This window comes from Lissotriton vulgaris, chromosome 4_1 (assembly GCF_964263255.1).
Source record: "Lissotriton vulgaris chromosome 4_1, aLisVul1.2, whole genome shotgun sequence".
Lineage (NCBI taxonomy): Eukaryota > Metazoa > Chordata > Amphibia > Caudata > Salamandridae > Lissotriton > Lissotriton vulgaris.
In genome coordinates, this window is record NC_141691.1 from 730,007,020 (window position 1) to 730,022,453 (window position 15,434).

Genomic DNA, 15,434 nt, shown 5'->3' on the forward strand with positions numbered 1-15,434 from the left:
CCCTAAGTGATGTGGTGGTGTCCCTGAGTGATGTGGTGGTGTTCCTGAGTGATGTGGTGGTGTCCCTGAGTGATGTGGTGGTGTCCCTGAGTGATGTGGTGGTGTCCCTGAGTGATATGGTGGTGTCCCTAAGTGATGTGGTGGTGTCCCTGAGTGATGTGGTGGTGCCCCTGAGTGGTGCCCCTGATTGATGTGGTGGTGTCCCTGAGTGATGTGGTGGTGCACCTGAGTGATGTAGTAGTGTCCCCAAGTGATGTGGTGGTGCCCCCGAGTGATGTGGTGGTGTTCCTGAGTGATGTGGTGGTGTCCCAGAGTGATGTGGTGGTGTCCCAGAGTGATGTGGTGGTGTCCCAGAGGGATGTGGTGGTGTCCCTGAGGGATGTGGTGGTGTCCCTGAGCGATGTGGTGGTGCCCCTGAGAGGTGCCCCTGAGTGATGTGATGGTGCCCCTGAGTGATGTGGTGGTGCCCCTGAGTGATGTGGTGGTGTCCCTGAGTGATGTGGTGGTGCCCCAGAGTGGTGCCCCTGAGTGATGTGGTGGTGTCCCTGAGTGATGGTGTTCCAGAGTGATATCGTGTGTGAGGGTGAGGGTGCGGGGGGTGTGAGGAGGTGAGGGTGAGTGAGGGTGAGAGGGTTGTGAGGGTGTGAGGGTGTGTGAGGGTGAGGGTGTGTGAGTGTGAGGGAGGGTGAGGGTGACGGGGTGAGGGTGATGGGGGTGAGGGTGTGTGAGGGTGAGGGTGTGTGAGGCTGAGGGTGTGTGAGGGTGAGGGTGTGTGAGGGTGAGGGTGTAGGGGTGTGAGGGTGAGGAGGTGTGAGGGTCCGAAGTAAATGGTGGCAGGGCAGACATCATAAGACAGAGAAAAGAGACTGCGTGGTGACGGCGCGTTGGTCAGTTTCAGAATCAGGAGGGGCAGAGTCAGCACAGTCTGCGAGGGATCCCTAGAGAGATGGCAACACAGTGACAGCATTTGAGGACCAAGCCTACTGTAAGCAAGCACGGTAGGCTTTCACTTTCGTCCAGAAACAAGCTCTCAGCATTGCTGTGGCGGGGAGGGCGGGGGGGGGGGGTTGGGGGAGCGACACCCTCTGAAGTCTGATGCCGAGGCACAGACAAATGGTGGTGCGCGATGTGCACTCGGGGGCGGAGGAGCAGCGGCCTTTGAAGTCTGAGGCTCCTGTCATGCCATGAGAGCAGCCTCAGGAATGGCCTGAGCACTCTTGAACTTGCACTCCCAGAGAGACTGGGAGCCTGTACCTGCTCTCTCCACCCAGCAACGCAGCGGGGTTGGAGAGAGCTTAACTGCGCTTGATGCTTTGGCCGGCCTGAGACAGCTGGCCAAACCGTCATGCGCAGTGAGTGCAGTGCACCAATCACTTCCCCCCTGGCCCCGCCCCCAAGACTTGGCAGAAAATCAACCGATAATAAAACGTGTTTATTATCGTTTTATTTTTCCTTTCCTGCTATTTTGAAGCAGGGGGGATGATGCTCCTTCACCATAGTGGAGAAGCCACTGCTGTGCAATATGCCAAATTTGTAATATTGTATTTTATTGTAACCCTACTCCGGGACCCATAAAGGATTAGTGATGAATTAGTATAGTGAAATATGAAAGTAATTAAAGTGGTGGATAGGTATTTGGATTCGGAATGATAGTGGAAGGATAGAAGAGGAAAGAAGGTTTGTATTTATATAACGCTTGTTACCCCTGATGGGGTGTTAAAGCGCCTTTTTTTTTCTTTTCGGGCAGTAGCACGCTACTTTGGAAACCCATAAAGGATTAGTGGGGAATTAGTATGGTGAAATATGAAAGTAATTTGAGTGGTGGATATTAGTCGGTTATTTGGAGTGAGAGGGATAGAAGGGGGGCAAAGGTTTGCATTCATATATAGCGCTTGTTACCCCTGAAGGGTTGTTGAAGCGCTTTTCTGGCGAGAAGCATGCTACTCCGGAGCCAATTTGTTGATCAGTAATAGGATATTGCTGTACTTTTGCAGCATAGCGATTTGAAATGCATTGTTCTATTCATTCTCTGTTTGTTAGTGTGGATATAAAGTTGTCAATCTTAATATAGATGTAAAACTAAAAAACATATTTACACCTAAAAGAGGCTGACAGAGTCAAAAAGGATTACTGAAGAGAATAAATGGCATTTCCCATACTTGATCAACAATACACACCTTCATATTTTTTCGAGAGGCCACTTTGTTCTGGAACCCTGTGAAGTGAAGTGATGAGCATATATATTTATTCTCTTTCAAGAGATCATAGTAAGGACTGCAGGGATTGCCAAAGTGTTGAAAAAAACACACATCGCTTCCACATTGAGTCTAAGGTGTCTCTACATAATTCATCGTGACAAGGTTTGCCCCTTACTGCTCAAATTGCTAAAATGGAACAGAGCACTTGATTCTTATTTAATGAAGCCAACTGCATATATTTGCTGTTACATAACTTGTAAAAATCTTTCTTTGGGTCTTAGTTCGAAGATGGGATTCTGGATATCTGCCTGTATTTGATGGATCGAGCACAGATGGATCTCTCTGGACGTGGAAACCCCATCAAAATCAGTCGCATAGCTTCTGCAATGGTAGGATCTATTTTCTATAAATAAGATTGTGCATTGAATCTAATATGTCTTTATGAAAGTTCTGGGTGTGCGCCATGGCAAAGAAAACAAGCATTGGCAATGCGAATTAGTCTCGCCTTTGGGGTCTACTGGCTTTGCAAATGATTGTTTGTCAATGCTGATCAGCATTGGTCAAAAGCAATGCTTTTTGCCGTGCTGTTTATTACCAACAAAAAAAGCACAGTAGCACTGCCAGCGATTGCGTCATTTTGTAGGCGCACGCATGCGTCAGCTACAGCAGAATACAAGAGCGATTTTCTTTTATTTTTATTTATCGATCTAAGATGATGGATGTCACTCAGATCAGAAAACACAAAAAGTAACTGTGGTTCTTTGACAACGAGAAGGCTATGTGTGTGTAGAGATGACCGACCGACCCCTGCCCTCACCACGTCTTCAACAAGGCCGACTCTGTCATCGCACCCCACCTGCGGGACATCATCAACACCTCCTTCGACACCGCCACCTTCCCTGAGAGCTGGAAACACGCCGAACTCAGCGCTCTACTCAAGAAACCAACAGCGGACCCCACCGAACTCAAGAACTACCGCCCCATCTCGCTCCTCCCGTTTCCAGCCAAAGTCATCGAGAAGACCGTCAACAAGCAGATGGCCGCCTTCCTCGAGACGAACGGATCCCTCGACCCCTCACAGTCCGGCTTCCGAGCCAATCACAGCACCGAGACCGCCCTCATCGCCGCCACCGATGACATCCGAGCCCTGATGGACAATGGAGAAACAGCGGCCCTCATCCTCCTAGACCTCTCCGCGGCATTCGACACTGTCTGCCACCGCACCCTAGCACAGCGCCTCAGCAACGTCGGAATCCAGGACAAGGCGCTGGAATGGATCATCTCCTTCCTCGACGGAAGAACACAGAGAGTCCGCCTACCACCGTACAAGTCAGAGGCCTCCGAAGTCATCTGCGGCGTCCCTCAAGGGTCATCTCTGAGCCCCACCCTCTTCAACGTCTACATGAGCCCCCTCGCGGCCATCGTACGCAAACACAACCTCAGCATAATCTCCTACGCCGACGACACCCAGCTGATCCTCTCCCTGACCAACGACCCCGCCTCCGCCAGAGCCAAACTGCACGAAGGGATGAAAGAGGTAGCCGAGTGGATGACGACCAGCCGCCTGAAACTGAACTCTGACAAGACGGAGGTCCTCATCCTGGGCTCTTCACCCTCCGCCTGGGACGACTCCTGGTGGCCTCCCGCCCTGGGCACCGCACCCAAACCGACAGACCATGCACGCAACCTGGGCTTCATCCTGGACTCCTCCCTCTCCATGACCAGGCAAGTCAACAACGTCTCCTCGGCGTGCTTCAACATCCTACGCATGCTACGGAAGATCTTCTGGTGGATCCCCACCGAGACCAGGAAGACCGTCACCCAGGCCCTCGTCACCAGCCGACTGGACTACGGCAAGGCCCTCTACGCCGGTACCACCGCCAAGCTCCAGAAGAGACTCCAGCGGATCCAGAACGCCTCAGCCAGACTCATCCTCGACATCCCACGAACCAGCCACATCACCGGACATCTGAGAGACCTTCACTGGCTCCCCGTCAACAAAAGAATCACCTTCCGCCTCCTCACCCACGCACACAAAGCCCTACACGACCAAGGCCCGAGCTACCTCAACAGCCGAATCAACTTCTACGCTCCCAAACGCCACCTCCGATCAGCCAACCACGCCCTCGCCGCCGTCCCCCGCATCCGAAGAGCGACTACGGGAGGAAGGTCCTTCTCCTACCTGGCCGCCAAGACCTGGAACTCCCTCCCGACCGACCTGCGCCTGACCCAAGACCACCTCTCCTTCAGGAAGAAGCTGAAGACCTGGCTGTTCGAGCAGTAGCGGCGCCCCCCCCCCCCAGCGCCTTGAGACCCTACGGGTATGTAGCGCGCCATATAAGTGTCACTGATTGATTGATTGACTATGTGTATGCTTCCAACTTAGAGCAAACAACCGGACATTTACCCCATATGTAAAAAATGTCCATCAGTTACTTTCCTGTGCCGCCCAATTCATCATTTGGTCTACTTCACATAGTAGGTAGTCCGTATTCAACCATCTCCAGAGATATTACAGAGAGATAGTTGGTTCTGGTGATGTTAATATCCAGGATGATTGGTGGATGGTGTTTGTTTGTAACTGAAAGCAGTGCATATGTGATTTGTGTAAAGGAAGAAATGTGCTCGTGATAAAATTGGATAGTGTACGCAATATCATTTTATTCTGGAGTTGTGCACTTCCAACAATAAAAACAATAGAGTGCAAAAAAGTCAGATGGTTCAAACAAATAACTTCTGACTGGGTTATCTGGTCACTCAGATCAGCCAATAAAAAGAAATTGTAAGTGCACAAAAGTGTTTTTGTGGAGGGCTAGTAATTTACTGGCTGACCCTTAAAAAAATATATATATATGGTGGCGAGAAGAAGTTGGAAGAAAGCAAACTGGGTGGAAGAGGGAGAGAGCAAAATGGGGTCAAGCACACAAGAGAGACAGCATAATAGGGGTGGGAAAGAAGCACACAAGGAAAACTGTAACATGGATCACAGGGGTGGGGCGAAGAAGTGCATGGGAGAGAAAGCAAACAAACACATGGAGGGGAAGCAGGTGTTTGGCGGAGGAGTGGGGAGGGGAACGAATGAGGAGAGTTCTGGAAAACACATGCAATCTGATGGAGTGCTTAACCAAAAAGAAAAATATAGTTACCTAAAAGTGAACAGTGGATGATGAAGGGGTGGTGCTCCATGGGAGGATCAAACACAACATGGATGGGGTTTGGCTAGCGACCCATCAAGATGGCTGAGCTCAACTGCAACTCTTGCTCCCCAGCCTTGACATTTCAATAATTGCCTGCCATCTGATCATGTCTTGCCCCATTAACCCCAGGAGCAGACACTGTAACAGCTGTTGCCCTTGGATAGCAGATCTGAAGAAGGAGGGGCACTGTCTTGTGGGAGCACAGTGGCTGTACCAGCATCTGCCTGGCTGAGAAGGCCTTTCTTTGGCTTAGAGACATGAACCCCTAAGATGGTGGCTGAGTAGAGTGGGTCGCTGTGATTGTGGGATCCCGAGCCCTGCTGTGAGGGGGGGGACAACTGAGTGGCAGGTCTCCCTGCACATCCACAGTAATTTCGCCATCACTTGAAAATGTTTCCCGCTGCCACATGTATGCCTTGATGTGTTAGCCTTATGGCAGAGCCGCCAGTAAAACTGACAGAGTGTAGTGGGAGGCCTTGGAGACCCCAGGCAGCCTGATGAAATCCTAAATAACTGCGGTGGCATGTTTACATCAACTAAGTGTGGCACAATTATACCCAATCCTTTACATTGGGGCTCAGGTGCTAGAGGTCCGAAGCTCCCTCTGAGACTCGTCTGAAGCTTCAATAACTACCTCACTGACCTGCTGATCATCTTCTACTGTGTTTTGTATCCTCCAAGGTGGTAGCTCGTAACAAGGCTCTGTTCGTGATCATATGGGGAAGATAGAAATCAAAAAAAGAGAATCTGATATTTGAGCATAAAAATTTAGGCAGCACACATTCAAGACCTAGCTCCCCATCGAACACATGCTCTATCGATCAACCAGACACAGACATTAAGGGGTGATCCCCCTCAACACGAAGCCCAGCCTACTGGTCACCAATGCTAAAACTGACTATATGACCGCACGGATGGATCTCATGAAGGATCAGCTGGACAAACATAGGGACTGTCTTGATGAAGCAGAATGTCGCATCTCTAGCCTGAAGGATATGCTATGTTGTGCAGATTGTGCAGATTTGTAGAACACAGTATGACCCAAGAGGGTATTAGAGGGTATTCTGGCAATGAGCAGGTGTGAGCCTAGGCAAGCTTAAGGCATGGTGGGACCACTCAAAAAGCCCAGTTTTCAGTTTCTTGTGGAATTGAATACGTGAGAAGATGATATCACCATGGACTTTCAAAATACGCTACACAATATGGCGAGCAAACTGCGCAGAGTCGTGATGAAGAAGATCTCACAATCGTCCTGGAATCCACCAATATGGGCAGACCAGAAATATTATTGAAATACTCTTTGATGAACCTTTTAGACTGCAGCAGTTTCTCGAGCCAGCTGGTGGTGGAGTGGATACCTAGATCTCTGGGACCAGGGCCCCTCATCAGGGACCACACATGGCCCATTATAGCCCAGCCCTCGACACAGTGTTGCATCTGGCTAGAGAGAAGGGAAGGCAGCAAATTATATTTTACCCTGACTTCACTATTGCACTGCAGGAAGCAAGGAGAGCCTTCATAGACACCAAGAAGACGGTCAGAGAGCAGAACAATAAATAGCAATGTTATACCCTGCTCGACTAAAAGTACAAAATCAGGACCAAACAAAAATATTCTTAAACTCAAAAGAGGCCTTGCAGTTCTCTAAGACATTTTCTAAAACCAATAAAGGTGCAGATCAACCACACGCAGTATCACCACAGGTGTCAGAGGTTCTCCCCTGGCGACTGAGAACCGGAGAAGAACACTGAAGATGAACATTGTGATATATGATGCCATATCTGCGAGGTCCTGGAACTTTGGATTTCTTCTTTTTCTCAGATGGTGGCTCTTGGCATGGGGGGGACGGGAAGACTTCCTGGGCATGTTCGTACAGATTTAGGGCTGAAGAGCACTAGGCAGATAATATGGACATGGCAACACACTTACCTTGCTTTGTAAGTACTATTGTTGGGGACCTGAGGATGGTCGCTGATGGTTTCTCATAGTGCTAAACTCTTTACAATGTTTATTTCCTATAGTCGGGGTGTTCAAAAGGGACTTTTCGTTTTGTATGGGATACACTGGCTCAACACACCCTAATTCCGGGTGATGGCAGACATATCTCTAAGCACCCGAAATGACACCAGAAGGCCCAACCCACTGACCTACATTCCGAGTGCTATTGCAGTTTGGTGTGACCTTTAAAGTCTTATTATGGAACATCAGAGGGCTGGGTAATCATAAGAAGCAGGGATTGATAGGAATGTAATAAAACACAAACAAGAGCCTGAGTAGGTTTAAAGACCTGCAGGGGCCAACTCCCCGAATTACAATATCACAAAACACAACAAGGCCACCTGGGTCTACATGGAGAGTTAAGAGATGTAAGGATCTTGGATTTCCCTTTTACAGGATGGTTCCCCTCACCCACCCAAGGGTGGGATGCTTCATCATAGGGACACCTCCTCACATCGCAAACCTAGTTGCAATGTGGTCTACAACCACCTCTCTGAAGGGGGGGACCTCAGGAATGTTTTCAGTGTTTTAACTAGAGGTGCAGTATTGTATGTTTAAAGGTTGAGAATTTGTGGTGCGACATTCACATCACTATCCTTCTCCCCTTTCTTCTTTTATTTCGTTACTCACAGATTTTTCCTTTTGGTCCTGATAAAAACCGCTGCACCTCTACAGAGGACTCTAGGCAGAAACATGTTGACCAACACCTATCTATGACACGTTGAATTCCCTCCTTTTATAGTACTTAATTTGGAGTCCTGACCTATGGAGGCCTTAATAACATTTTCAGGCCTACTGTAGAGTTAAATTTAACTCACACACCATTTTCTGTTTTTTCTCTCACCAAACTCAACCTACATAATTGTTTTTCGGAATCCTCTAGTTAAAACATCATTGGTTTTAGGAAACCTCTAGTTAAAATACTGAAAACATCCCTGAGCTCCTTTCTCTCAGAGAGGGGGTTGTAGCCTTATTGCAACTAGGTTTGTAATGTGAGGAGGTTTCCCTGTGATGACGCATGTCACCCTCGGGTGGTTGAGGGGAACCATTATGTAAAAGGGATATCCCAAATTCTTGCATCTCTTAACTCTCCAAGTAGACCCAGGTGACCTTGTTATATTGATAAGGATGTACCTGGAGTGACACAGCATAGAGGTTGTAATGCTCTGGGGGGGAGCAACTTGGAGGTGGACTGAACTATACATTTGCTGAGAACTGAGGTCAGTCCAAATATGTTACCTTTTACAGCACTTACATGAGAGGTGTAGCAATGCTTATTAAAAAAAATAATTAAGCGTTAAACCACTCCATATACATAGAAATCCTCAGAGCAGTTGCCTTATTGTGATAGGAGCCATATTTATAAATGTTCATGCGCCCAATCCAGACTCCCCGAGTTTTTCAAAGCTATCATTGTGACACCTCAGGCTGTAAATATTGTATGGGGTGAGAATTTCAATTTAGTGCCACACAATGACCTTGATAGCAATAACCCTACTCATGTAGAATACCCACAGGCAGCGTGCATTCTGAATTAGATGATTGAGGTGGAGGGGCTCGTAGATGTCTGAAGGGCAAAGGAGGAAATGGGCATACTCATTTCAGTCATTGGCCCATAAAACACACTCCCTTATTGACTTTTGACTGGTATTGACTCCGACGATGATAAATGGGTGGGGAGTCCTGCACGCTATCTGACCATTCCTCTGTACTACTGCAGTTTGAGCTACCTGACACTCCTCTGCAGAGTAGGATATGGTGTTTCAAAATGAGTCAGGTGATATGTTATGCTTGTTGAGAGTGCCTCTTCATGGGACGTGATGCCCAGACATGCAGTCATGGGGAGGGAGAACACCCAATAGAACTATATTATGGTTGGGAAAGGAAGCTCACTCACCCCATCCTATGAAAGGTCAAGGTGGAGAGATAGTGGGGGGGGCAGTAAGCGGATATGAAATAATTTGATAATTACTATGAGCAGTTACATGCTAGCAGATCTGCATCCACATTCGAGCATATAGAGGAGTACCTTAATGGTGTTGTGCTTGCATGGATAGAAGATGGGGCTAGAACTTTCCAACAGGAACCAATAGACTCCAAGGAGATGTAACTGGCAATAGAGGGACTCAAGAGAGAGAAAGGCCCAGGGATAGATGGCCTGATGGCTGTGTTCTACAAAACTCTTAAGACCTTGTTGCCCATCACCTGGTGGACTTTTATCAGGAAACAATTCAACAGGGGGTTCTCCCACCCTTGGTTAGAGAAGCTGTGGTAACAGTATCTTAAAACTTAAAAAAGTAAAGACCCATAGGACTGTGGATTGTCTTACTCATTAACATTAATTGATTTAGATAACAAGATAATAGCAAATCGGCTTGGTCCACTTATGTGGAGCCTTGCGCTTTCTGAGCTCATTTGTGGCACTGTCACGTGCAACTACTTTAGGAAGCTGTTTGCACTCATGCACCAGATTAGGCCTGAGATTGATGCATTCAATGTTTTTTTAGATGACGAAAAGGTATTCAACACACTTGAGTGGTCGTATTTGCTTCGTAGGCTGGGTGTGAGTGCTAACATTATAGAGTCAATTCAATTATTGTTTGTGGCCTTGATTGCGAGGGGCTGCAATAATAGTTGCATCTCACTGACTTTCCAGATGCACAGGGCTATGCGGCAGTGCTGCCTGCTATCTCCACACCCCTTTGCGATCACTATAGAGCCCTTGGCCTCCTGATGGCGAGAATGTCACAGCCGCAGAGACATTACTTTGCTGTATCAGGATGTCTTATTATCACTCTATGAGGATGATAGTATGCTTTATGTTAGTCCTTCAGCTTTAAATTGAACTCACCCGATCAAAGAAATAATAATTTAGAGAAGTCTCAAAGATACGTATAAACTGGACTAAATCAGAGATGCTTCCATTAAATGGGGTTACTACTAGGCTGCACTTAGTCTTCTCACTGCGATGATGTGTTGGGTCAGTTACGTATCCGGTGATAATAATTAACAGAAACAGACAAAAGGTCATTCAAAGATAACTAGGGCCCGGTCAGGGAAAAGCTGCACAATCATATATAATGATCAATCGCAATCCCCTTGTCCATAGCTGACCATGTGGCTCTCATACTTTTGTTCAACAACATCCCCATACACTTCTGTAAGACCTTCTTTGACCAGTTACAGATTCTCTTTTCCAGACTCTTTTGAGGCAGGAAGAACCCTAGATTGAAGTGAGAAACCATACATTATCATTTGAACAAGGGGGCTTCCCAGTTCCTGGCTTGGAGCACTACTATAATGCGGCTCAGGCTAACTATGCCACTTACTGGTTTGACCTGCAGAGTGGGGTGCTGCATTTGCACATAGAGTGGGATCAGATTGAGGGAAGGAGCCTGCAGGCCAGTATGTCAACTCAACCCAGTCGACCATTGCAATACATCTAAACAGTTTGTTGTACTGATTGGTCTATTTGGCCAATGGCTCGTACATGTGAGATTGAGAGGGTATATTCCCAGGAATGGTATTGCTTGATAACTCAACTCTCGCCCTCATGAAAGGGGTCAGACTTTGAGTGACAAAGCTGGGCTATTCAAGGTGGGTTCCAGCTCTACAGTGATCATACATTTTGCAGTTTAGAACAATTTAGGGGTGGGAGGGACATCATTGACCCCAGCAGTGTTTCACAATTCAGAACATGGCAAACATAGAAGAGTTGTTGGCCTACCTACCCAGATAAACGCTAGGATTCCACCCCCCAACACACATGCTTACAATTTCCACCAGTAGAGGATGGGTTTCCCAACTCCATAAATCATACATCCACTCTCTTGGAATACTGGCCCACTCAAAGATAGTGAAACTGGAAGAAGACCTAGGCGAACTCATGGAAAGGGGTCCCTGGAAATACAGCTGTGTTCAAATAAAATCCCTTTTTATTAACTATAGACGCAAGCTTATCTGTTTGAAATCTCTTAACAGATTGTATTACTCCTCCAGTTTCCAATACAAGATTGATTCTACCAGATCCCCGCACTGTGAGAGATGTGGCGCGTAGTAGACTTTTGAGAGCAGGTTGCAAATGTTACAGGCAACATTGTGGAAATATCACTGACATGTAGTCCCAGGGTGATGCTGCTAGGACACACTTAATTAATTCCACCATCGGCCAGGTTAGTGTCTATGCTATTGCTGTTAGCGAAGTGTACGTTGGTGATGGGTCGAAAGCAGGGCATTGCTCCCAGGGTATCGGACTGGCTAAAAGATGTGGCCTCAAGAGAGACCATGGCATCAGACTTCACAGCCTTGCAGCACCATAAGGCCAGTCCATGGTATATATGGGCCCATTAAGATCTTACCTCCTGTGGATACGAAAGAGTGCCTTGAAATCTGAGCATAAAAGTGGATTAAGTTTTTTTTGTTTGACTGTATTATGCTTCAACCACTGGAATTGTATATACTAAGTGGACTGTTTGCGATGATCTTACATATGCTATGATTACAAAATGTATACACACTGCATCGATAATTGTGTTATGCCTAAACCAGAGGCCCGTCAAGATATGCATTTTCATATGTTACATTGTATGGACAAAATATTAATAAATAAGGTAGGGGAAAACACAATATGGACATGGGAGCCACTGAATAAGAATCAAGCAAATGATAATGACAAAGTTGGCCAATGATAGGCAAAGGGCGGGGTGTAAGTCACTGTAACTTCTTGGTAAGTCCATGATAGGTCTTTTATAACCAGAGAACTTGTGCTGTCTGATTGGTCATTTTTTAGGTCAAGCCTTTCATTTGCTTTTAGATATTCTAGGTATAAACACAATTTTACTTACATTATTAAGCATACTGTATTTTTTAAATGTGAATATTATACTTTTGCTGTACCTCGTTTTTGACATACTTTGAGGGGCAAGTTCTATATTTTTGCCTCAGCTGTACTTGTTTAAAACTCACCCAAATACACATCTTCCTGTTAAGCCTGATGAGGTCTTGCACATATCAGGCACAATAATGTGAACATTGAGGTAAAAGTGCAGATTTATTTTTTCTACTGAATCAAGGCACCACTCTATCCAAAATATTGAATTCATTTGAAAGACTTGTGGAAGATAATGTTTACCCTCTATGTTAATTTTTAGGTCGAGCCAGGGCATGATGTATTCGAGTATGGCCTTGACAATCCGCCCACTCTCCACCCATATTTTTCATTGGCTTGTGTCATTGTACTTTGTAAATGCTGACTTCTGATTATTTAATACGCTTGTTAGTCCCACCTTAGTACTGCCTTCTCTTGATTTGTAACCTCCCACGAAGACTGGCCCTTTTACTTCTGTTGTTACACAGTACGTCTTATTTAGTCTGTAAGCACTATTTTCTGTAATGAGTTTCTCTTACTGACAGCAGGACATGCTTTCCTGCAACATTCAGTGCTCCATGTTTGCTTTGACTTTCCAAGCAGCCTGGGACAATGGAGGCTGCTTCTTTGAAGTGAAATAGGGCTCGCATTTACAAGAGTTTGAGCTATTGACATTGTAAATGACAATTACTTTTATTTATGTGATAATTATCAAAACATATAAATAAAAGGCATTGTCATTTACAATGCCAATAGCTTAAGATGTTTTGCAAATACAAGACCTATTGCGTTGCAAATGCTTGTTCCCTCTGGGCTCGTTTGCCCAAACTTAGCACTCAGAGCCTACCGGCCTCAGTGACAATTTAATCTATGAAGAGAATTAAAAGATTATACTAAGAATATCCTGACGGCAGCATCTGCATATAGTCCAGTGGGGAGGTCTGTATATTGTTAGCTAAAATATATCACTCTGGAATTAACTCAGTTAGATTGTGTGCCTCTATTATATTTTTAGGATGTTAAAAGTGTACTTTGGTTAAGGCACTAACTCGGCTTACACCTTCCCTTGGCTGATGAAAAGAAGAATATGACTAGTTAAAGAAGCTGATTAACCTTACTTTTTGAGTAGCTGCAGTCTACGTTTTAGGACATTATGGTTTAAATGACCCCAGACAGCCTTTTAATGTACCATTCAACCTCGCTGGCACAGGGATTGTTTTATGTGGACCAGAACAGACCCCTGGCTTTAGTAACCAATGAGTGAGTACTTTTCCCTGCTCTCACTGACATATTAACTATCTAATGTTGTTGCATGGGTGGGAAACAAAGAGGGCAGAGACCTCTTTAGAAGTGAAGCTCTGTATCCATTTTGCATTTGTGAGGACATTTAGTGTGAAACTTCCCTTGCCCAAGCAAATATATTGGACATATGGAAATGTGGTAAATGGGGGTGTAGACCGGCCTAAGCAAAATCTGGGATTAGTTCACTAAAATGTGAAAACTTTTATTAATAGGATTAGGGATTTGTCTGATACAATGCTCAGTTCGACTCACTCTCCTTACAGATTTGAAAGAAGAAGAAACTCCAAACACACCAAACAAATAAAACACAGAAGGACTGCTGTAGAATGCCCCAGTGCCCTCTCCTGAACTGAATCTACCCATCATTCCCAGGAAAGTTAACTTCCTTATCTGCTCCTATGGCAGTATAGACCTCTGCTTCCTACTGGTTCCATGCTAGCCTGCTATTGGACCACCAGGTACAAAGAAACCTGTTGGTCGGTAGTTGTGAAGTCTATAAGAAACAGAGAATCCAGAGATATGCACTGGACAGTTTTAGAAGCAAAAATGTTGTCCATTCTCTCTGTCTTTTTGAGGATTTTGAAAATCATTGCCATCTTCTAACCTAGTTCCGTACTAAAACTAGGTTATGAGACGCTAGTCTGAAGGGTTCTGACTGATTTGCATGAACCAATCACTACAACCCTGGATCCACGTAAATTTCAGAGAGGCACCCGTAGATCATGAAATAACCCAGAGAATAAACTCTTCCTGGCCAAGAGCTTCAGGAGGCTCAATGGAGGACTATGATGAAACTCTAGCACTTTTCCAGAAAAGATAAGACTATCCTTACCTTTGCAAGTATGTCAACCAGTTCAGAGTTTTTAAATATCCACATGTCCTCTACACCAAAATGAACAAGGTGAGTGACCACAGAATGTTGATGAGGCTGAAATTCTCACTCCTTGTCCAGAGCCAAGAGCGCCAACATCTTCCTTGTACTCATCTACCTTGGACTTAAATGAGCAAAATTGCAATGGAGGAGGTGAGGGTTGTCCTTAGAGAGCAGTGTCTAAACTCCAGGCCCACTTTGAATCTGATTTTACATGATGGATGGAAGGAAGAGAGATTGGGTTTGGAGAAAATGGCTCATGCAAAGATAATGAATCAGATATGATTCTGAGAAATCTGACTAACTGCTGATTGTGGACTTGAGGTCCAGAGTGTGGTGCCTCATTCAGAACAAGCATTTGCAATGCAATAGGTCTCGCATTAGGAAAGTTTGAGCTATTGGTATTGTAAGTGACAAATTTTGTATTTATGTGTTGGTTTTGAAAATAGCTAAATTAGTAGCTTTGTCATTTACAATGCCAATAGTTTTAACTTTCGCAAATCTGACACCTATAGCATTTGTAATGCAATATGTGTTATATTTACGTGACTTAGATGTATTGATATTACAAATAACAATGGCTTTTATTTTTTGTTAATAATTAATACTTAAATAAAAGTTATTGTAATTTATAAAGGCAATAGCTTAAACTTTTGTAAATAACTTTTGTGAAGATTATGTTCAGTGTATTTTATTGTGACGAAAATCCAAGAACAGAAGTGAAATATTAACATATTTTTGTGACATTTGTAATAAAGCTTGAAACATTGAGAGGACATATTTAAACCAGTTGTTGTTGAATGGTTGCACAGATTGATGCTGTGGTGGCGCTGAGTGATGTTGTGGTGGCGAACGATTGATGCTGTGGTGTTCGGTGATGATGTGGTAGCGCAAGGTGATGTTGTGGTGCCCCTGAGTGATGCTGTGGTGGTGCTGAGTGGTGCTGTATGCTATGCTATGTTTTGTTTTGCTATCCTATGTTTTGGTTTGGTTATGCTATG

The 15,434-nt window shown here is 45.4% G+C and overlaps 1 protein-coding gene across 1 annotated transcript in view; it reads left to right on the plus strand.

Moving 5' to 3' along the window:
- Positions 1–15,434, plus strand: part of F13A1 (coagulation factor XIII A chain) — a 518,463-nt gene that overhangs the window by 178,646 nt on the left and 324,383 nt on the right. Inside the window, exon 6 of the mRNA XM_086965028.1 lies at positions 2,480–2,587. Within this exon, the coding sequence (XP_086821154.1) occupies positions 2,480–2,587 (108 nt within the window). The remainder of the gene's footprint in view (positions 1–2,479; positions 2,588–15,434) is intronic.